Below are 24,020 nucleotides of genomic sequence, written 5' to 3' on the forward strand. Positions count from 1 at the left end.
AATTTGAGCAGGGCTCTGAGTATGGTCAGTTCAAATGATTACTCCTCCTCCCTGTGCTATTTATGTAACGCAGTGAGGTGGGTCCAAAAGGATCTGATGTCCACAGCAGAGCATGAACAATATGCTTTTCAGGTTCCTATTCTTCTCTGCCTCAGCATCAAAAATTCCTGGATTTCTAGAGATGGTCCAGTGATTATCTCCACCACCAGGCCTAAGCATCACATGAATATCCACTTTATTCTCATGCAAGCGTAGGGGAAATACTGTTTCTCTTAGTACAGTGGAGACAAAAATGGAGTTTTTCAGAATAAATGTTTATTTAAGAATTAAGGGCAAACAAAAACATTAAGGTATAGGAATACATCAACTGAATACAATTTGTCTCATTTGGTCTGAAATCTTGAAAAAGTTACTCTAACTACTTACCTGAGGTAGATTTAGGTTGGCACTGCTTAAAGGGAACCTTCATCCATCCCAGAAGTTACCTTCTAGTTTTGGTTACAGGCTCCCAAGTGGTCCTCTCCAACCTCAGGTCATGCTATATGAATAATACCAACACCCTTCTCTCCCATGGTTAAAAGCTCTCAGACCTATTTTATACCCCCAAAGTTCTCTGTTTGAGGGATGGTCCTTCGTTAATTTACTTAAAGACTAGAAACAATTACCAATAAGATTAGTTGAAAGAAGGGGCAAGTCATTGCCCTGCTAATGATACCAACTTTGTCCCCTTCTCCAAGTTTCTCTCTAATGATTAACAAGTAGTCACAGGACTAATTTTCATTACCACCATGCCTTACACCCCATACTATTTTAAGTGTTACAACTGTCAAACATATACTAGTGATAGGCATGATTTTCACCAAAGAGAAAAAAATACATCTTTTGTGTTTTATCATACTGGGCAACTTTTCATGGTATAAGAGCTATTTATAAAAATTACTGAAACACGTCAGATCAAATAAACTTCCAGGATCTGTTTTCTAAAAGAAAAAAATATCCTAGAATCAGATTCCTTATCACTATGATCTAATATTGACTAGCCCTAAGATTATCATGATCATTAATGAATTATTAGGATCAAAGCTTAGAGCCATATACAAGGTAACAGTGTAGCAGCTGGCCAACTTCATGAATCCAAATGCCAATACTCTGTGGAGTTTAGGGATCTGCTAGGATAAATGAAACCAAAACCAGAGAACTCAAACTAGCAACAAAGTATTTATTCACCAGTCTACAGAGTTCCAAATACTGTAGGAATCTTAAATGTCTTTTAATCTGAGGGAAGAAAAAAACTGAGAAGTGACCACTGATAGATCTCTGGATTAATTATAGTATTTCTAGAGAATGTTAAAGACAATCATAATTATCCTGTTAAACTGGAGACAAGTGCTTATCCTTAAACTTCTGATGACTCTGCCAACTACTTTTTCCTTCTAAGCATTTAGAATCTTGCATTCCAAGCCAAATATATACCTTATATTGTGGTGATGGCAATCCTTTCCCTGTGATTAAAAGGTATTTTCTCTTTCCTTGGCAGAACTGAAATAAATGAAAAATGTATCATTATGGGGCTTGAATTGCTATAAACAGCAGGATAATGGAGGGAAAAGAACACCAGGTTTGAAGTCACTCAAAAAAAAAAAAAAAAAAAAGTCTTGTTCCTCTATTAACAGTGCATCACTACATGTTTTTTACAGTGCCCACTCAGGCTTAAACTTTCTTTCAGGCTTTCCCTAGCCATTTTGCTAGGAGCTGACTAGTGGTGTCTATCACTGAAAGAGACGGTAAATGAAATCACAAAAATATGGATACTCACAAAGTTATAACCATTATCCTGGAATTTGCATTTTGAGTTGAAAAAAATCTCTAAAATAGAAATTTCAAATATCAGTGACAACCTGAAATATACTTTAGGGAAAAGGAAACGTTTGAGGGTATGCCTCAACTCATACGAAGTAAAAAGCTGAGTATTCTGCCTTATGTGGTTGGTCCTGCAAAGGGGAAACTATTGGGAGAGTTTTGATCTAGGATAACTACCCTCGCTTCTTAGTTCTTTTCACTGCCAGGAAGATTCCCATGTTACTATCGAAATATTAGTAGCAAAGGATTAAAAAAATCAACAGAAGCAATATACTACTTTCCCCCAACAGTAACACATGTCACACCTTGTATCACAAGGTTACGGTCCTTTCCTTTATTGGGTTTCTGAATTTAAAAAAGTAAAGCAATCATTAAGTGGTTCAGATAAAAGAAAAGCATCTTTACCTGAGTTACCCATTAGGTCTACTCTGACCTGCCCTAGCTCCTCCCAGAACAAGTTTCTGGGTATCTACGAAAACTATTTCCATACTGACTCCATTTAAAGTCATCTCTACTATATGGGTCAACTATGAGAACAATTCTTCTCATACATATACGTACACAGATTCTCACCCACAACTGAATCTCTCACTGGAGCAAACTTCCCAGCAGAATGGATTCTTTGGGGCTCAGTAAGATAGGAGCTTCTAGCAAAGCTTTTTTCAGACTCAAGGTATTTATGGGGCTTTTCACTTATGTGAGTTCCCTGATGTACCACAAGAGCTGATCATTGACAAGTTTTTCTCATTCAGACACCTGTTACAAGTCTTTCCTCAGATTGTTGTGTTTTTTTTTTTTTTTGAGGGGGTGCAAATCCAAGTAAGGCTCTCCAACTAATGCTTTTGCCACACTTGAGACAAATATACATTTTTTCATCAGTATGGCTTCTCTGATGGGTAAGAAAGTCAGAGTTCTGTTAGAAGCTTTTTTCATACTTGCTAAGGTTTCTCCCCAAGGTGGGTTTTCTTAAAGTCCAATGAGATGTGCATACTGTCTGAAGCACTGTTGACACTGAAGGCGTTTTAAAAGTTGTTCTCCGGTGTGAATTCTCTTACAACGAGGAGGGCTGAGCTCTGCTAGAAAGCTCTCTCATACTCACTGCATTCGTAAGGTTTCTGACCTGTATGAATTTTCTCATCAGTCATGAAATTTGAGCGCAGACTGAAGGTTTTCCAAAACTCCAGGTATTTGTAGAGTTTCTCATTGGAGTGACTGATAAGGTATTCTGTTAGGGCAGCTCTCTGGGCAAAACATTTCTTGTATTTCCTACAATTGCAGGCTTTCTGGTCCCCACTGAATTCTGAGCTTTGGAAAGTCTAGATTTGCCTAGGGTTCTTATCTTAATGAGTTCTCTGACATGTAAATACATTTTTATGGTATTATAACTTGTCTGGTTAAGACATCTGTGAGGCTTCTGATGCATGGGGAGGGCTGAGCTCAAGACCTTTCTCACCCATATTACAGATATATGGTTTTTCACCAATGTGTACTGTCTGATGTTGAAGAAGGGCTGAGCTCTGGTGGAAGCTCTTATCACATACACTGTATTTATAATGTAGCTCTTCTGTCTGAGTTCTCATTTTCTGTTGTGCAACAAAGTCCATACCTAGGAGGAAGCCACTCTCACATGTAGACCACTGGTGTGGCTTCTCTTCCATGTGAATTCTCTGATGCACTATAAGGTCTGAGCTACAGTTGAAACTTTTCTCATATTCAAGGCATTTAAAAGTGTGAGTGTGAGTTGCCTGATGCCTAATTAGGTTGGCGCTCCGAGTAAAACTTCTCATACATTCCAAGCATTTATACGGCTTCTCACCTGTGTGCACTCTCTGGTGCACAATAAGGTCTGATTTCTGGCCAAAGCATTTCTCACAGGCACCACACTTATAGGGCTTTTCCCCAGTATGAACTCTTTTATGTACAATGAAGGCTGAACGGTGTCGGTAACTTTTCTCACACTTATTACATTTGTAGGGCCTTTCACCAGTGTGAGTTCTCTGGTGGCTAATAAGATCTGATTTCCCACTAAAAGCTTTTTCACACTCCAGACACTTAAATGGTTTCTCACCTGTGTGAGTTCTTCGGTGCCTTATGAGGTTTGTACTTCTACTAAAGCATTTATCACACTCACTACATAGATACGGTTTCTCGCCTGTATGGCTTCGCTGGTGGACAAGCAGATCAGAACTCTGACCAAAATTCTTGCCACAAATGTCACATGTATAGAATTTTTTACCTGCATGTGTTCTCTGGTGTCCTGAAAGGGCTAAGTGATGCCAAAAGCTCTTCTCACACTTGCTACATTTATAAGGTTTCTCATAATTGTGGATCCTCTGGTGTGAAATAAGATCTGAGCTTTGGACAAAGGTTTTCTCACACATATCACATCTATAAGGTTTCTCCCCAGTGTGCGTTCTCTCACACATAATAAGAGCTAAATTTTCACAGAAGTTTTGCTCGCATTCAAGGCACTGATATATCTGATCATCTATTTGAGTAATCTCATGCACACGAATAAAAATCTTTTTACCCTTCTGAGGGCATACATGATATAGTTTCCTTTTTTGAGTTCTCTGATTACATCTCTCTTCTGAAGTGTACATTTTCTATGGCTCTCTCCTAAGGAGTTTTCCACTGGTCTTCTTGACCCATCACTGCCTTCGTAGTCATTTTCTTGATAAGAACTTAGAAGATACATCTGTTTCACGCCTTTCAGTCATGAGCCTCTATATGTTTCCAGCATCGCATACACTATTTCCAACCCTGTGAGACAAAGTAGAAATATTATTTATATTCCTATAACTAAGAAAAAAATCCTCAAAATTAAAATCACTGCAGAAAAGATAGAAATTCTATATCAGAGTCTGTCTTCTAGGTTTTGACATAGATTGAAATCAGCCATTTAGTTTTCCCCTTTAATAATAATATAAAACTGATCAGCAATACATATGGGAAACTAACAGTAAAAATTCTTTCTTTAATGAATCTGGGTAATCTCAAAACCAGGACTCTTCTTCCTCTTGCTTCAGTTGAGAAATCAAGACAGGTCTAATAATTAGTATGCCTGTTCATACTAATGAAGAAAGCAAACCAAAAGGGACTGCAAATGACTATCTCTGTAGTGCTTTCTGTAGAAAGGTTTGGAAGGAAATGGTTAATGACCATTAGCATTCCCAGTGCCCAGCCAGAGAAGTAAGGTTCCTACGACTCTATCTTCCTAGCTGGGTGATATTAGACTTGTTTCTTAACCACTCTGTGTCTAGTTTGCTCATCTGTAATATGAGTTGAGTTAAATAACAAATCACTGCTGACCTCATGGTAAGCACTGTGTATTAGCTCTTATTATCATTATTATGATAAAAGGGCCTAAGATTCTGCTTTGATATAATCATATAAACACAAACTTTGCTCAAAAACGAAAATCCTGATTGATTACAGATAAAAGCCTAGGTTTGGAACACAGCTTTTATACCAGGCTTTTCTGTGTATAGTGAAGAGTTGTGAAAAAATGTTATTTTCTTCATTATGAAGTTTAGAAGAATACACACTTATAGAAATGCCTAAGGATTGAGCATCTTAAAAAAAAATAAAAATCTTTATACACAGAAAGATCACAGTGATATAATCCTTTTATAACATTAAGAGAAAGGGCCCTCTGCTCAGACTCCAAATGCTCTTACTCCTTTTGAGTAAGGGATGCAGCCACATCTTCAAGTGACTAGGAGATGAAAATGGAGAGAGAGATTGAAATCTTTCTACTCAAAAGCTGTTTTCCCTAAGGCTACAACACTACATGAGTTAAAGATATCATGCCCAACAGGAAATACAGAAATGTAGACTACTGCTAATAAAAGAAAGTTGGGTTGATTCAAGAGAGAAGTTCATAGGGAGTAATGAGTCACTATGTTTATGAACTGTCAACTATACATTAAAAAACAAACGTGAGAAACCAAAGGGGAGGAAAGGCTATTTTTCCACATCCTTCACATTTACTCTGTTCAGTAATCTTTTCATACATTTGATCCTCTCATACATTCAGCACCCCCATCCTTCACCTAAGAATATAAGCTGACACATTTTGCTTCTTATATTACTAAGAAAAGGGAAGCAAGCAAGCAAAACAACAATAAAACACAAACACAAACACCAAACCAAAAAACCCTTCCACATGCTCCCACCACATCAACCAACCTTTTACAAGTGTGGTCAAACACTCCATCTTTCCATCTCCATCTTTCACAATGTCACCATGGATGACAAAATGCCCCTGCTCAATCTGAGGACAGCCTTTCCATCTATATACTGGATTTTACCCCCTATCTTCACAAGGACACCACTCCAGCAATTCTACCCATCCTCTCCTGTGTTATCAATTTATTCCTTTCCATTGGATCATTCTAATTAGTATACTGGCTATTATCTCTTCTAAAAAACAAAAGCAGAACCAACAAGAAAACTTCTCTTGGCCACCTCAACCCTGAGCTTCTATCCCATTTCTCTGTTCTTCTTCAGAGTAAAACTCCTCAAAATAAACCAATCTGTTAATTGTCTCCAATTCTTATTTTCCGAGGTTTCTGGAACATACTCTAATCAGATATCCACCCTCACTATTCCACCAAAACTGTTCCTGTTAGAAACCTACAAGATCCTAAGATATCTGATTCTTAGTTATCACTCTGACTGATTTCTCTGCTCTTCCCCTACTTACTCAATGCACTCCAGTTAACCTGGGTCTTTGCTGTTGTTCAAACAAGCCAGATCCACTCTGATTTCAGGGTCTCTGTCCTTGCTATCTCTCCCTGGCTGGAAGATGAAGGGCTCATTTTCCAGGTATTTTCAAGGTTCCCTCCCTCACCTCATGGAAATCTCTGCTCAACTGTCATATTCTCAGTGAGGCCATTTCCAACTATCTTATTTTAAATTATAACACATCTCCATTCCAGCTGACTCATACAAACAACACTCCTCTCCTTTCCTGTTTTGTTTTTCTCCATAGAATGTAAGCTTGTAAAGGACAAGGGTTTCTTGTCATTTCATTCACTGCTGCTTCCCTAGCACCTAGAAAATTCCTTGACATGTAGTCAGTGTTCAAACCTAGAACAGAAATTCTTATTTAGCATCAATGGACTCCTAAGATAACCTATGAAACCTCTGAAACTGACTGAAAAATATCATTCAGTGTATGTGCTTTTTTCTGGGGAGAAAGTCCACAGTTCATTAAATTCTCAAACAGGTCCAATATCCAATGTGTGGAGCCTATATATATATTCATTTGTAAAGGAAATAATATTAACACATTGACTACCACACAAAAAACCCAGAAACTTTTCCTTGGGGCAACAGTGTTTTATTATGAAAATAGAATAAAAATTTTGATTGTAATTTAAAGGTAAACATAAATAGAAAAAATGAAATTTATTGACCTCTATTCATTTAATCCACATTTTTAGAATTAAATTGCCAATATTAACTGTAACAATAAGAACATCTATAAGATTTTATATATGCTTCCCATGGTCCCAGGGTCAAAACTAGGGTGAGTTAAATACAATTCTCATGGTAGTTAATGTGTTAAAGCTCATTGAATACAGCACACTAGTAAGTATAATCGACTAGAACTCAACTGAACCACCTGCACACACAGAAAACAGTGAGTCAAAATGATATTGCAGGCTTTGAGGGTTGATTATGGCAGTGATAAAGTATACTCTGGTCTTAATAGTCTAAGGAGTTTTTCTATGTACTAGAAGATATGGTACTAACATGATTATCTCCGGGAAATGAGGTGACAGATGACTTTCTATTTCATCCATTTGCTAACCACAGTTTTCTAATTTCCATTCAGCAATTTGTATACTTTCCTTGTGAAAGGCACAGAGACTACTCTTGTAATAAGTGAAAGTTATCTATAAACATAAAAATACATAGCAAGGCTTCAAATGTCAATACAGAAATGTACTTTAGGGGATAGGAGAAAGAACTGAATGGGGTGGAAGTAGTGCAGTTTCTTCAGAGTCAAGCCATAGATTCAATACAGCATTGTGATCACAGAGTAACAGAATGGGAAAAAAAGGTGTTGCAAGGCTAATAACAGGGAAGTTATTAAACAGTCTTTGAGAAAATAGATAAGCTTAATAAAATAGAAGTGTTTATGTGAAATATGATGACTATAAATCTTACATTTCAAACATATCATATGTCCATGATCTATGAAATGTCCTAGAAATTACATTTTTTTGGTTCAAATTACATCTTTCAGGTGATTCTCATAGCATCACAGAAGAACTCCTTAGACTGTAAGACCAGAGTATATTTTGTCCCTGCCACAATCAATCCTCGAAGCCTGAAGTATCATAAAGAGTGTTACTATTTTCTTATACTAAACTGCATTTGTAAAGCTAAATGCCAAGTATCTGTTTTTGCCTTACAGTCAAAGGAAGTGAGCAAAGGACCTACACTGGGGCTGAACTCCAGATCTACTCCAGCCATCACCTGCCTCATTTTTGTTATGGCAAATTCACCCTTTATTTCCTAAGGCTAAAACTTTGGAGTCATCCTGCACTCTTCTCTCTCACACTGCACAATCAAGCAGTCAAATTTGTTGGCTCCATTTCAGATTTCATCCAGAATCTAACTTCTCACCAGTTTCTGCTACCACCCTAGTACAAATTAGTCTTATCACTTCTCACTTTCACAATGGCCTAAGAGGCCCCATTTGAGCTGCCCCACCAGCCCCTGTCACTGCCTCTTTGACCTCCTTTCTTATTATTCTTTTCTTTGCATAGTCCAATCCAGCCACAATGGCTTCCGCAAATATGTCCTCATCCAGACATATTCCTCTTAAGGTCTATGCCGTTCCTTTTTTCCGCCTATAGTCTTTTCTCTTCGGATATGTGCATGGCTCTCTCTTAATTCCTTTGATGACTATTTTTTCAGATGTCATTTCTCAGGGAAGCCTTTACTGACCACTCTATTTAAAAACCTGTGAATTTTCCCCATGTTCCAGCATTTCTTATCCCCTTTTTCTGCTTTACTCTTCCCCACTGCACTTATCACCTTCTAACATACTATGTAATTCACTTATTGGTACACTGTCCATTGTTAAAATAAGGCAAGGATGTCTGATTTGTTTGATGTTCTTTTTCTAGTATACAGAATAGTGCCAGGCACGAAGTTAGTGAATGAATTATCATTGAAATTCTACTTCTCTCCTTATCCAATAAAAGAAAAGGACTGACCACCACAGGGGATGGGAGCTACTCTGATGAGAAGCAGTATACAAAACAGAAGGAGACTAAAGTAACTGTAGCTTACCTAGAATTCAGATGGAAGAAAACATTCACTTCCTGGTTGTGAGAATTTGATTTCTCAAGGAGAATAGCATTCTGTAAAACATAAGGATAAAAAGCCATAAATGTGAGATTTAGCATTAGATCATTTGCATTCAAAGGACCTAACAATGTCTAAACTAAATTTAAAAAGAACAGATGGGTTTTCTTATGTAATTCCTTAAGTTCAATTCTGTAGAGAATAGCTATAAGTCCTAAACCATCCTATCCGACTCTTTGGAAAAAAGGACAATAAAGAATCTATAATCCATCTGCACAATCTATAGCTTATAACAATGTTGTTATAGATTATAACGACATTGAAGGAAAGGGCCCTTAAACACTCAATCTCAGGGTACTCTAAAAACACTAAGGCATCATCTCGCCCACAGGAACTCAGGTTGTTCTGATCTAAGGTACAATAGGGCTCTACAAAGTATAATTGGGACTACAACAAAACCACCACCTATCACTGGAGGCCACGCAATCATCACAATTTTGTTTTTTCAAAATTTACAACAGCCTAAGTTGATCTATATTTCAGACATAACTCAGGAGGTAGTTAATAATGGACACAAAAAGAAGTCAGAGAGCACAGTGGTTAACACTGACGTCTTTCTTTCCTCAGAAGCTTTAATCTGCCTTATTCTTAGTTACTGAGACTTTCAGTTCCCTAAACAACCTTTCTGCTCCTATGGATTAGAAGGAAAAATGAAACTATTTCGAGCCAAACAATATATAGGTATATGACACTTAGCCCATAGCTGCCAGTATTAAGATGACAGTTCTAGTACCAGGTAAGACAGAGTAAACACATGCCAACCCGATTCTTCCCACTGTATACAACTATGAAATCTGGACAGAATCTATGACCTAGCTATTTGAGAACTCTGAAAAGTAAACAGCAAGCAGATCAGGGAAGACCAGAATTTAAAACACCATCCAACTAGCAGTGACTTTACTTTTTTTTTTTCGGTCCCCTCAGTATCCTCTGGCCTGAACTCAATGCAGCCTGAAATGAAGATGTGAGGGAAACTGTAAAACATAATTGTCAACTGAGACTTTTCAAAAAGAAAACCTATGAACTTCCACACCAATTTTTGAAAACTGACTTCCCATGGAAATCAATGGACAGAAAACTGACTTAAATATGGAAAAAAAGAAATAAAATATTTCTAGTGGAAATACAAAGAACATGTTAAGAAAACAAAGTCAGAGGGGATAATGGTGGCTGCAAAAATCCAAATCTCTCAACCCATCCTTTAAAGCAATAAGAACGATAAGAAGAAATATACTACACAGAGCTCACATTGTCACCAAATCCCAGCTATCACATTCCAGCCACTAGCTATCAATGAGAGCAAGGATAATCTGGGAATTTGAGGTAAAAAGATGAGGAGAGGTAGCAGTGGATAAGATTGACCTAAAATTTACTACCAGAAAGAAGAACCCACCCTAAGTACAAAAAAAGGAAAGAGTTCTGATTAGAGCAGGATATAGGAAAGAGATTTACAGTACACACAGGACTTGAAGAGGCAGTCCTGGAAAGGCAATTCTTCAGGCAACAAAAGAATAAAAAGGAAGAGCGGGAACTCTTTGGAATCTGCACAGTGAAGGAGAAAAGAAATAAGATGGGGAAACTTGAGGTCCTTTAAGATTTAGGAAAATTTTTTTTAAAAAGTATCATCTTTCCCCTGACTATGCTCTAAAAATACTATCAAAGTTAAAAAAAAAAAAAGCAACTTTACAAGGATGACAAAAGGGGGAACTACTGAATTAGTAACCTTATTACACATTTTATAATGTGTAATAAAAAAAATTAGAAGAAAGAGGGAAAGAACTAAGTAAATAAATTAACTTCATTAATTACAGTAATTTCCCCTTATTCACTGTTTCACTTTCCACAGTTTCAGTTACCAATGGTCAGCTGAGGTAAAAAATATTGAACAGAAAATTCCAGAAACAAACAATTTATAAGTTTTAAATTGCATACTGCTATAGATGGTATAATGAAATCTGTCACAATTCTGCTATCTGTCCTTCCTGGTATGTGAATCATCCCTTTGTCTAGCATATTCACCCTGTACAGACGGTCCTGTCTTAATGATGTTTTGTCTTAAAATTCTTCATCTTTACAGTGGTGTGAAAGTGATACACATTTAGTTGAAACTGCAGTTTGAGTATCCATACAACCTTTCTGTTTTTCACTTTCAGTATAAGTACAGTATTTAATAAATTACATGACATGTTCAACATTTCATATAATTTAGGCTTTGTATTAGGTGACTTTGTCCAACTGTAGGCTAACATAAATATTCTGAGCACGTTTAAGGTAGGCTACACTAAGCTAAGATGTTCAGTAGGTTACATGCATTAAATGCATTTTCAACCTAGGATATTTCAACTTGATGAGTTTTGAGTTTACCAGGTCTCACTCCCATTAAGGAGCATCTGTATACGCTAATCACCTGTTAGTCACTTAATAGCTGTCTTGGTTATCAGATGACTGTCATGGTGTTACAGTGCTTGTGTTCCAGTTATTCTTATTTTACTTAATAATGACCCCAAAGTGCAAGAGTGGTAATGCTGGCATATTGTTTCAATTGTTCTATTTTAATATTAGTTATTGTTAATTTCTTAATATGCCTAATTTATAAATTAAACTGTATCACAAGTATAGAAAAAAACCATAGTCTATATAAGGTGAAGTACTATCTGCAATTTCAGGGTGCCCACTGAGGGTCTTGGAATGTATTGCCTGTGAATAAGAGAGGACTCCTTACTGTATTTATATTAACAGCAGGCAAGAGATAAAGGATACTATTAAAAACTAAAAAGAAACACAGATAATTAAAGGTTAAATACAAAATTGTGACTAAAGGCATTACAAAAGATCTAAGTACAAATGTAGCCAATATAACAAATATCAAACATTCAAAAAAAGTTATGAAAGAGCAATGAAAACATACTATGTAAGGAAAAAAAAACCTGGACAAATATAACACGATGCAATTGTAAGTAATATGACAGTGTTAAGACCAAACATCAATCATCTGAATGAATATGGATGAGGCTGACACACCTATTAAAGAGATATTCACCTTGTCTCACAAAGCAAGAACTATATAATAAATACAAGAGACACCTAGATCAAAGTGATTCAGAGAGGCTAAAAATAGAGATGAGAAAAGGAACACAAGGAAATAAAAAACAATAAAAGTAGGGCTTGCAATCCTGGTATTAGGCAAAAGAGAGCTCAAGCCAAAAAGCATTAAACATAAAAAAAAACACTTTTTAAATTACAGTAAAGCTTGTAACTGTCATAATTATCTATGTACCACATTACACAGCAGCCACAATTTACAAAGCCAAAACTGTAAAAGATAAAAAAAAAAAAACAGGAAAGCTTAACATACTACTCTTAGTAAAAGACAAAGTGGGCCAAAAATAAGTAATGATGCAGAAGGCCTAAAGAATCTAATTAAAAAGTTCAATATATATTGAACCTTACACCCTGAAAATAATGAGTTCACCTTCTTCTCAAGCACACACGAATCATTCAAAAAAAATCTGTCACAAATTAGATCATATAGAAGGGATCGAGTTCCATAAACTGGCATATTATAAGAAACACTTTACAGTAAAACTAGAAACTCATTAAAATATCACATAACAAAATGTCCTCTCAAATGTGAAAAAAATAAACTATTAACTCTTCAGTGAAAGGGGAAATGAAAAATTGAAAAAACCAAATTTCTAAATGTTGATAATTAAAAATATTACATATTAGAATCTAAGGAATCAATTAATTAATTAATTTTGAGACAGAGTCTCACTCTGTTGCCTGGGCTAGTGTGCTGTGGCATCAGCCTAGCTCACAGCAACCTAAACTCCTGGGCTCAAGCAATCCTCCTGCCCCAGCTTCCCAAATAGCTGAGACTACAGGCATGCGCCACCATGCCTGGCTAATTTTTTTAAATATATATATACTTCTTAGTTTTCCAGCTGATTTCTTTCTATTTTTTTGGTAGGGAGAGGGTCTCGCTCTTGCTCAGGCTGGTCTCGACTCTTGAGCTCAAATGATCCTCTCACCTCAGCCTCCCAGAGTGCTAGGATTACAGGCGTGAACCACTGCGCCCAGCCAAGGAATAAATTTAAAGCAGTGATCAAAATAATATTCATAGCCTTAAACCCTTTTTTTTTTTTTAAGAGACAGGGTCTTGCTTTTTGCCCAGACTGCAGTGAGTGCGGTGGCCCAATCATAGCTCCCTATAGCTATGCTCCTGGGCTTAAGAGATCCTCCTGCCTCACCCTCTCAAGTAGCTGGGACCACAGGCATACATCACCATGCCAGGCTATTTTTTTTTTTTTTTTTTTTTGTTTGAGACAGAGTCTTACTCTGTCACCCTAGGTAGAGTGCAGTAGCATCATCATAGCTCACTGCAACTTCAAACTCCTGGGCTCAAGTGATCCTCCTGCCTCATAGCTGGGACTATATAGGCATATGCCACCACGCCTGGCTAATTTTTTCTGTTTTTGGTAGAGACAGGGTCTCGCTCTTGCTCAGGCTGGTCTTGAATTCCTGAGCTCAAGCAATGCTCCCACATTGGCCTCCCAAAGTATTAGGATTACAGGCATAAGCCACCAAGCCTGGCCAATTTTTTTTTTTTCTTTTTTAAAGAGATGGGGGGTTTTCTGCACATTGTCCAAGCTGGTATTCAACCCGTGGCCTCAAGCAATCCTCCCACCTCAGCCTCCTGAGTAGCTGGGATTTCAAGTGGCAGCCACCATGCCTGGCTCTTGGACACTTGTTTTTAATCAATAAAATTAAATCCACTTTAATCAGGGTAAAAAAACCTTTTCTGTCATTTTACTAAAAATAAAAACATTTTGTATTTCTTTTTGTAAAAGAAATTAAAGTCAAAAGCCAGTGGACAAACTTAGAGAAAACAGTGTAACAATATTTGAGATAAAGGGATAATATACTTAGCATATAAAGATTTCTTTAAAAGTTGAGGGAAAACAACAAAAACCTGATAGAAAACCAGGAAAAAGACAATTCTCACACACACAAAAATATAAAAATGCCCTTTAAACATATGAAAAGATGTTCAAGCTGGTCGTGGTGGCTCACACCTGTAATCCTAGCACTCTGGGAGGCTGAGGAGGGAGGATCATTTAAGATCGGGAGTTCGAGACCAGCCTGAGCAAGAGCGAGCCACCATCTCTACTAAAAAAATAGAAAGAAATTAGCTGGACAACTAAAAAATATGTATATATTAAAAAAAAAATTAGCCGGGCATGGTGGCACATGCCTACTCGGAGGCTGAGGCAGTAGGATTGCCTGAGCGCAGGAGTCTGAGGTTGCCGTGAGCTAGGCTGACGCCACGGCATTCTAGCCTGGGCAATAGAGTGTGACTCTGTCTCGGAAAAAAAAAAAAGAAAAAAGAATATTCAATCTCACTCACAATCAGAAAAATGCAAATTAAAAGGACAGAAATAAATAGGAATAGAGAGGAACTTCCTCGAGTTGACAAAGAACATCTACAAGAAAACTACACTTAACATCATACTTAATGGTGAGACACTAGAAGCTTTCTACCTAAGATTAGCAACAAGGCAAGGATGTCCCCTCTTACCACTACTTTTCAACATCATACTGGAAGTCCTAGATAATGCAGTAAGACAAGAGGAAGAAAGAAAAGGTATACACATTGGAAGAAAAAAATAAAATTGTCTTTGTTTAAAGGTGATGTGACTGTCTAGGTAAAAATCTGAAAGAATGAATAAAAATCTTCTTAGAGCTAGTAAGTGACTACAGTAAGGTTGCAGGATGCAAGGTTAATACAGAAGTCAATTGCTGTCCTCTATACTAGCATTGAACAAGTGAAATTTGAAATTAAAAACACAATGCCATTGATATTAGCACCCCCAAAATAAAATACATCAATGCTCTTTGCTTTACAATAAAAAATAAAAAGAAGAAAATGAAATACAGGCAGTCCCAGGTTATGGACCACTTGACTTACGGCGTTCCATACTTACGAATGGGCTCCCAAGGCTCCCCATAAAGATAATAAATAATTAAATTAATAATTTGGGAACTAGTTTCTTCTGTGTATGTAAACAAATCCACATGGTGTAAGCAGTTCGTTGGCACAGTATCTTTACTCTAGTGGCTAGCTAGCCTCATAGACAGATACAGAAGCAGTTGAAACGTAAGAATACGAAGAATCAGAAGATCCAGAGCTAAGAAAGTTTACGACAAAAGCTGAAGGCTTTCATCTCATTGAAGCATGATTTGCTAAGTTTCAGGAGCAATTTCCTAACACTGGGTGGTTTACAGAGGTTTACCATTTGGTTGGTGAGAACATCAGCTGCTACAAAGCCATTTATGATGAAAAAAAAGAAAAAGCTGTGCAAACAACCCTAGATACTTTTTCATGAAACCAACTTCAGTGGTAAACTCCTCTCCTCCAGCAACAGAATCAAATCCTGATTCTCCACACCCACATCATCCTTTCCAGCCATTTCCCCATCACCATCTTCCAATTAATGTTAGTCTACCTTCTGCCTCAAAAATGCCCCTTCCAATAAGCAAGACACTGATACAACATTAGATGAGTGTTAACCTTTAATATTCGTTTTTGAAATTTCTCCTATCTAAATTTTTTTGTGTAAGTTTGTTTTTATGTTCTGTTTGGACTAAAAGAGCACAACAGTTTCTGTAACTTATTAGAGTACAGGGTATTATTATTGCTACAGTATTATTCTCTATTATTATTACCACAGATGAGCCATTATAGTATTGTTGTTCCTCTTATTATTATCTTATATATGCTGTTCATTAGGGATCCAAGTTACATTCAAATTCTACCTAAACATGTTTCATGAATGTATCTTGTATGTAACAGTGACTGCCTATATGTAGGTATAAATCTAACCAAATATGTCCATAATTTTTATAAGGATACTATAAAATTCTAATAATAGCAATCAAAAAAGAACTAAATAAATGGAGAGATATTCCACATTACGGACAGGAAGACTCAGTACTGTCAAGAAGTGAGTTCTTCCCAACTTGATCTATAGATTCAGTATAATCCCAATCAAAATTCCAGCAATTTATTTTGTGGATATTGACATACTGATATTAATATGGAAAGGCAAAAGACTCAGAACATCCAACACAATATCGAAGGAGAAGAACAAATTTGGAGGATTAATGTTACTTGGCTTCAAGATTTACTATACTTAAAGCTATATGGTCAAAGCTACAGTAATCGAGAAAAAGTGTAGTATTGATGAAAGAATAGACAAATAAATCAATGGAACAGAATAGAGAGCCCAAAAATACACACATACATTCACATGAATACAGTGACCAGATTTCTGACAAAATAACAAAGGCGATATAAAGCAGAAAAGATAGTCTTTCAACAAACCTTGCTGGAATAACTGGATATCCACATGTGAAAAAATGAATCTAGACACAGAACTTACACTCTTCACAAAAATTAACTCCAAATGGATCATATAATGGAAGAATGAATAAATAAAATGTGGTGTATATATACACAATGGAATACTATACTGCCTTAAAAAAGAAGGAAATCCTGTCATTTGCATCAAACATGGATGAACCTGGAGGACATTATTATGTTAAGTGAAATAAGACAAGCACAAAAAGAAATACTGCATGATTTCTGGAGGTGGGGAACTGTGGCCTTGGGGGCACATGTGGCCTTCTGGCTTCTTTATTGTGGCCTTTTGTCTGAATCTAAGTTTTACACAATAGATCCTTTTAATAAAGGGATCTGTTCCTGTGAAGTCTGGATTTGGTTGAGGAGTCACACTTGGGGATCTGGAGGGCCACATGTCTTAAGGCCGCAGGTTCCCCACCCCTGCAAGAGGATGAGATGTTGGTCAAAGGACATAATTTTAGCTAAACAGGAAAAATAAGTTCAAGAGATCTACTGTATACCACAGTGACTATAATAATGATATACTGTTTATTTGAAAATTGCTAAGTGTATTCTCACCATCAAAAAAATGATGTGAGGTAATTCAAGTTAAATAGCTTGATTTAGCCATTCCACAATGTATACATATATCAAAACATCATGTTTTATACTATAAATATATACGAATTTTACTTGTCAATTAAAATTAATACATTTAAAAAACCAAAATATATCACAGACCTAAATGTAAAATATAAAACTGTAAAACTTCCAGAAGATAACATGCGAAAAAATCTAGATGGCCTTGGGTATGGTAATGACTTTTCAGATACAACACTCAAAGACACAATCCATGGAAGAAAAATGATGATAAGCTAGACTTTACTGAAATTAAAAACTTCTGCTCCGCAAAAGACAGTCAAGAGAATAAGACGACAAGAGGTAGACTAGGAGAAAATATTTGCAGAAAACGTATGTGTCAAAAGACTGTTATTCCAAATGTATAAAATATCCCAAATATACTATATATGTGTTGTGTTTATATATTTATACAACAAGAAAACAAACTGGATTAAAAAATTGGCAAGTCATGAAAGACACCTCACCAAAAAAGATATACAGATGGCAAATAAGCATATGAAAAGATGCTCCATATCATATGTCATTAGGGAAATGCAAATTAAAATGAGATACTACTACACATTCATCAGAATGGACAAAACTCCAAACACTGATAACATCAAGTGCTGGTGAGGATGTCAGGCAATAGGAATGCTCATACACTGCTGGTAGAAATGCAAAATGGTACAGGCACTTTGGAAAAGCCTGGCAGTTTCTTATAAAACTAAACGTGCTCTTACCATATAATCTAGCAATCACACTCCTTGGTATTTACCCAAATGAGTTGAAAACTCATGCTTACACAAAAACCTCCACATAAATGTTTGTAGTAGCTTTATTCATTATTGCCCAAACTTGGAAGCAACCAAGATGTCCTTCAATAGGTAAATGAATAACTGTGGTACATCCAGACAATAGATTATTCGGTACTAAAAAGAAATGAGCTATCATGCCATGAAAAGATATGGAGGAACTTTAAATACATATTACAAAGTGAAAGAAGCCAACCTGGAAAAGCTACATACTGTATGATTCAAACTATGATATTCCAAGCCTTTTCTAAGGCAAAACTATAGAATCAGTAAAAAACATCAATGGTTGTCAGGGGTTAGTGAGGAGGAAGGAATAAATGGGTGAAGCACAAAGGATTTTTAGGGCAGTGAAACTATACTGTATACTATAAATGGTAGATAAATGTCATTGTACCTGTGTCAAAACCCACAGTTCATGTGTTAGAAACTTGATCCTCAAAGTGATGATGTTGGGAAGCACACACTAATAGGAGGTGCTTGGGTCATGGGGCACTGCCCTCATGGATTTATGCCATTATCGCAAGAGTAGGTTCATTATTATGGAAGTGGGTTCCTCACAAAAGGATAATTCCAGTCCCTTCTTGCACTCTCTTGCTCACTCTTGCCTTCTTTTTGCTCTCCTGCCATGCACGACACAGTAAGAAAACCCTCACCAGATGCCAGCCCCTCAATCTTGGACTTCCCAGCCTCCAGAATCATAAGCCAATAAATTTCTGTTCATTATAAATTACAAAGTCTGTGGTATCACCTGTTACAGCAGCACAAAATAGGCTTATACATGTGTATACATAGAAAGAATCATAATGCAAACATGGTAAAAATATTAATATTTAGGGACTATGGGTAAAGCACTTATGAGAGTTCTTTGTTACCATATTGCAAGTTTTTATATGTCTGAAATTAATTCAAAATTAAAAGGTGTTTTATTTTGTTTTTTAAAAACATGGCTGCTAAAGGTAGGTATATTTTGATAGCTAAAAGTAAGTTTAAGCTCTATAATCAGATTTTGGTTCAAAATCCCACTCAGCTCCTTTGCAGCTGTGAGATTTGGGTAAGTTACTTAACTTCCCTCAACTTCAATTCCCCCTTTGATAAAACAGATAAGATATTACATGCCTCATAGAGTTGCTATGAGAAGTGAGACTGTCAGTAAAGCACTAAGCTCAATGCCTTGGTCTCAGGAGATGCTCAGTAAATGCTAGGTTCTACTATTCTTTTAATTCCACCTTCACATGCACAAAACTTCTAACATTTATTGAACCTATCCTCTGTGCCTGATTCTTGTTCAAAGTTTTGTTCAAAATTCATTTAAAATAACTAAATAATTCAGCCTGTTAATGATTAGTATGAAGATCATGCAAAAAATATATGTAGCAATATTAGAAGGAAAAGGAAGAATTCCAACTCAGAATCATATATTCCACAAAGATACAAAGGCACACAAACAGGTGGTATAAGATGGAGGGTTTGTGGGAGTTTTGTCTTTCAAAATGTATATTCCTATTAAGGAGTATATTACTATTACAATAGGAGAGTAGAATGGAAATAAAGGACCCTGAGCTTTATCATAGCCTGGTAAATCAATCAGATTATTCCCTGAAGTGATCAGTCCAAGGTATCATAATTGCCCTAAACAGCCAATAAAGTGTGGAGCACCAAGAACAAAAAATTGAAGAATAAGGAAATAATTTTCCTATTTATATCTAAGTCTTTTAGATGTCATTATCTAGAAAATAAAATATAGTCTGGCTATCAAACCCCAGAGTACCCTGACACTTTCCTAGTTTAAAATATTGTTTTCTATCACACTCAGAGGAAAATCGGAAGTTTTCACTGTTCTACATAATGTGGCAACTCTGCCAATCTTCAGCCTGACAGGCCACTGTAGAGTTTTTGTACTTGTACCTTCTGTCCAGAATATTCTTCCCCCATACAACTTGCTCCTTTGATTCAAGTCTTGCTTCAAAATGACTTCCTCAAAAAGAAGCACACCCTGGCTACCTTATTTAAAATAGCCCATGTCCCCTTATACCAATTTATTTCTCTCCATGGCAGTTATCATCATCCAACTTTTTGGTATATATTTTATACATATAATTTATATATAGAAAACAAAAATACATAAACAAAAATTCTTTTGCCTTTTGAATATAACTTCAATTAGGGTTGAGACTTAGTCTTTTGTTAGCTACAATATCCCTAGCATCTAGAATACTTTTATTGAATTAATGAAAAGAATGAACAAATAAACACCAGAACCAAAAGGCCATCATCATCCTTGGAGCCCACGTAACAATATAACAGGCGAGGCCAGTGGCCCTGGCTGGTCCATCTGGTAAACCCAAATGCATCTGTCAAGTCTGAGATCCAGGATATCTTCCTCTAGAATCTTTCCTTATCCCATCTTATGAAGAGACTGGTACTCTATTCCACACTTAGGATCAGAGTACGGGGAATAAGCAGGCAGGCAACAAAAGCCTAAGCAGACAAGCTAAGTCACAGAACTTGAGAGCTCCAGGTTATCTTCACAGTTAAAAGATATATGAGGCAACGAGACAAAGCTAGTACAGCGTTATCTAAAAAATAGATAATTCTTACTGTATAGGCCTTAGGCTTTGGATTAATTACCTTATTCAGTTTTCATTGATTACATGAATTATATCACTCCTCCCAAGAACCCTATAATATAGTTATTAATACCAGTGTCTGCACCTTACAGATAAAAAAAACACCTGATACTTAGGGCAGTTAATCACCCAAGTACTCACAACTAGTAAGTAGCAGAACCACAATTTAAATATCCATCTTCTGACTCCAGAACTTGCCTAAGCATTGGGCACACCACCTTCTTTGTGCTGCAAATCAATCAAGAAGCAATTACTGCAAATCTATTGTGAATATGAATGTTGGAAAGAAGCAGAAAATAAATAAATAGAAAATACACTTAAATTGTTAGGTTAGGCCTCAGTTTACCACTCCTCTATCTTAGGAGCTAAGAAAGGGCCAGTTTCTTTTTCCATGTATCCTCTCCCATTCCTTTCTGTCCTTTGCTCTCCATTCTCATATTTATTTTTTTATTTTATTTTTCTGAGACAGAGTCTCACTCTGTTGCACGGGCAAGCGTGCCATGGCATCAGCCAACTCCTGGCTTCTGCCTCAGCCTCCGGAGTAGCTGGGACCACAGGCATGTGCCACCATGCCTGGCTAATTTTTTTTTTTCTATATATTTTTAGTTAGGCAATTAATTTCTTTCTATTTTTTTAGTAGAGACGGGGGTCTTGCTCTTGCTCTGGATGGTTTCGAACTCCTGACCTTGAGCGATCCTTCCGCCTTGGCCTTCCAGAGATGTAGGATTACAGGCGTGAACCACCACGCCTGGCCCTTCATCCTTACATTTATATAGAAACATATACCACTTACCATAACTAGAAAGACTCAAGACTGCCTTCCTTTTGGCTCCAAAAGGTGTCTAGTCCAGAACTAGTCACAATACTCAATTCTTCCCTTTCCTAGAAGAAAAACCAGTAATGTAGAAGATGACTTTGTAAGATTTATAATTTTTCTAGAGCTGGCCATCTCAATATTGGTCCCATTTCCTCTCCAGTCCTAGACAGCATCCTTTAACTGTATCTTACCTCAACCCGCCTTTGCTTAAACTGTCTCTCCTCCAAGTAGTACCTGCTACTTGTCACAATCAGTTCCTTCCCGACGAGCTCTCGACAAAATATCAAGAATCTTCCTGGATAATGACTGAGTTTAAATTCATAGCAAAACCCTAATCCCTGTTTTTCTTGTTTGCTTTAATTTTTCTCCTTCTCATAATTGTTTTTGTTTGTATTATCTCAATTTCTAAGGTCAAGGACCCATTCATCTATCACTATGAACCTCAAGGTGCATGTGGTAAGTGTATATAATACAAAGTTACATATGGTACAGTTTTCTATAAAGAAATAGTTATGAAATGATTAAACAAACCAGATTATTCTGCATACAGAATGAACTACAACATAACCTCTGCACTGAATATGGAAGGAAAACTCGATTAAACGTTTTTTTTCCCCCCATACATATGAAAGGTCGACATTGCTTAGAAAAGTGCCTGGCAATGTTTACTATAATTATCACCAGGAACCACCGTACCAAGCTTCTCTTCTTTCAACTTTTCATTGACCGTCTTTCAGTCCTCCGTCCGCCGTCAGTGGGGCCCAAACCACACTCGGTGTAGAGGAACAGGGGCTGCTCCCCCTCGACTGGAGCCAGGGAGTCTCCGGTCCCGCCGCGCCCCCCCATCTCTGGGCACCGCAGGCCGCGCCCCTCTCAGGCCCCACGGGCCGCGCTTACCCTGGCAGCCGCCGGCGCCGCCCCTAGGCCTGGGGACAACACTTCCGGTTACTCTCCGGACACTCGAATCCGGCGGCCGCAGTCTCCGCGGTGGTGGACGTAAGGGCCCAGCTTCGGAAAGGGAAGGAAAGCGAACCCGGGTAATCGACGAGAGCCAGGAGAAACTCCTTTTGCGCGGCTTGGCGAGGGAAGTTGGGGCCAGGCCGCCCACCGGGCGCTGTAAGGGCCAACAAGGCCGGCTACGCAAATCCTTTCAGCCGGGCTGGGAAGAAGCCGACGCAGCCCCACCCCCGCAAGTCACATGATCACCCCTCCCAGATGGCTAGGGCGCTCCACCCCCGGCCTCTGGACCAATGGGGTCCGAACCTTCGAAAAGGGGCGGGGCCCGAGGGCGCCTGCGCTCAGTGGGCCCTTGGCGATTTGGGACGGAGGGGGTGCACTGACTCATTGGAAGGCTGGGATTGAAGAGCGGCCTTCGCTGATACTTTAAGAAGAAACAACGCCAGCAGTTTTGCAGTTTATATTATAGTTCCCCCAAAGAGAACTTTTCAAAGAGAACTCAAGTCAGGAGTCGCGTGTTAGAGAAAGATGCCACTGACCCTGAGAAAAGCACCCGGAAGGTCTGGAAGTGATGGAGGATTCCGAAAAAGCACAGCAGAAGCGCTGTCACCCACGAAAATGGGGCCAGCAAGATGGATGAAATGCTGTGAAAGGGGGGTAATGGTGGCCTTGTGTGGGTGGAGAAAACAGCAGCGGGAAAAATACTGTTGGAGGTTCCCCAGTCCTTTCTGATTACCTTTTTTGGCTGGAATCAGCTAAGACTAATCACCTATGTGTAGGCTAAAGTAGAACTGAGATGTCTCTCAGAGTACACAAGTGTATGTTCTCCCGATCAATTGTTCAATGAAAACAAAGTTTTAAAAAGCCCTCAGCTATCAAAGGGGAAGAATGAGTACTAGGAATATAGAAGCCTCTACAGCGTGGCCAAGGACTTGAAGGTGTGAGCCAAGTGCTGGGGTTAGAGAGCATTGAGAGCATCATCAGGGTTACGTGTTCAAGATTAAGCATGTTTCTATTTACAGAATTTTTCCGTAGAGGAGCTGCAGCATATTCTAGTTTTGTAGGGATTTTTTAAATGAAACTTTTAAGTAAGGCCAAAATATTCTATCCAAGGCGGTCTTAATATTTAAAATAACTTTTAATAACTTGTTTGAGTGTATGGTACGTACCAAACACTGTTTTTACACGTATTATCTTATTCAGTTATAACACAAATTTTGTAAGATGTGTTTTAATGTCTTAGGAGGAAAGTGGTGCACAGAGAGATTAAGTAATTTGCCCAAGATTACGTATTTAGTAACTAGTGAAGCTGAAATGTGAACAGTCTGATATCAGAGCCTATGCTTGCAACCACTTTACTTATGGCTGCATCAATAGTGGTGAGCGTATTGTGGAAGTATTGGAATAAAAAGCAAACTGGGGGGGTGGGTATATACATACATAATGAGTGAGATGTGCACCATCTGGGGGATGGTCATGATGGAGACTCAGACTTTTGGGGGGAGGGGGGGAAATGGGCATTTATTGAAACCTTA

At 37.7% G+C, this 24,020-nt stretch overlaps 1 protein-coding gene across 4 annotated transcripts; it reads right to left on the bottom strand.

The window, feature by feature from the left end:
• Positions 1-298: 298 nt before the first annotated feature.
• ZNF322 (zinc finger protein 322) lies at positions 299-22,727 on the bottom strand. 4 transcript variants are annotated; one of them, XM_012742067.3, is made up of 4 exons: positions 22,426-22,727; positions 21,505-21,593; positions 9,175-9,245; positions 299-4,623 (listed from the first exon to the last, which is right to left on the bottom strand). In XM_012742067.3, exon 4 carries the CDS (start codon positions 4,461-4,463, stop codon positions 3,255-3,257), a length of 1,209 nt encoding a protein of 402 aa, XP_012597521.1. In that variant the 5' UTR covers positions 4,464-4,623; positions 9,175-9,245; positions 21,505-21,593; positions 22,426-22,727; the 3' UTR covers positions 299-3,254. The 4 variants fall into 4 exon arrangements, with proteins under 4 accessions (XP_012597521.1, XP_012597523.1, XP_012597524.1 ...); XM_012742069.3 differs by lacking the exon at positions 21,505-21,593; XM_012742070.3 differs by lacking the exons at positions 21,505-21,593; positions 22,426-22,727 and adding an exon at positions 22,225-22,419.
• Between the last annotated feature and the right edge of the window lie 1,293 nt (positions 22,728-24,020).

Source organism: Microcebus murinus, chromosome 15 (genome assembly GCF_040939455.1).
Source record: "Microcebus murinus isolate Inina chromosome 15, M.murinus_Inina_mat1.0, whole genome shotgun sequence".
NCBI classification, from domain to species: domain Eukaryota; kingdom Metazoa; phylum Chordata; class Mammalia; order Primates; family Cheirogaleidae; genus Microcebus; species Microcebus murinus.

Excerpts from the sequence above, each read along its gene's own strand:
- ZNF322 (XM_012742069.3), bottom strand. The coding sequence starts at position 4,463 with ATGTACACTTCAGAAGAGAGATGTAATCAGAGAACTCAAAAAAGGAAA.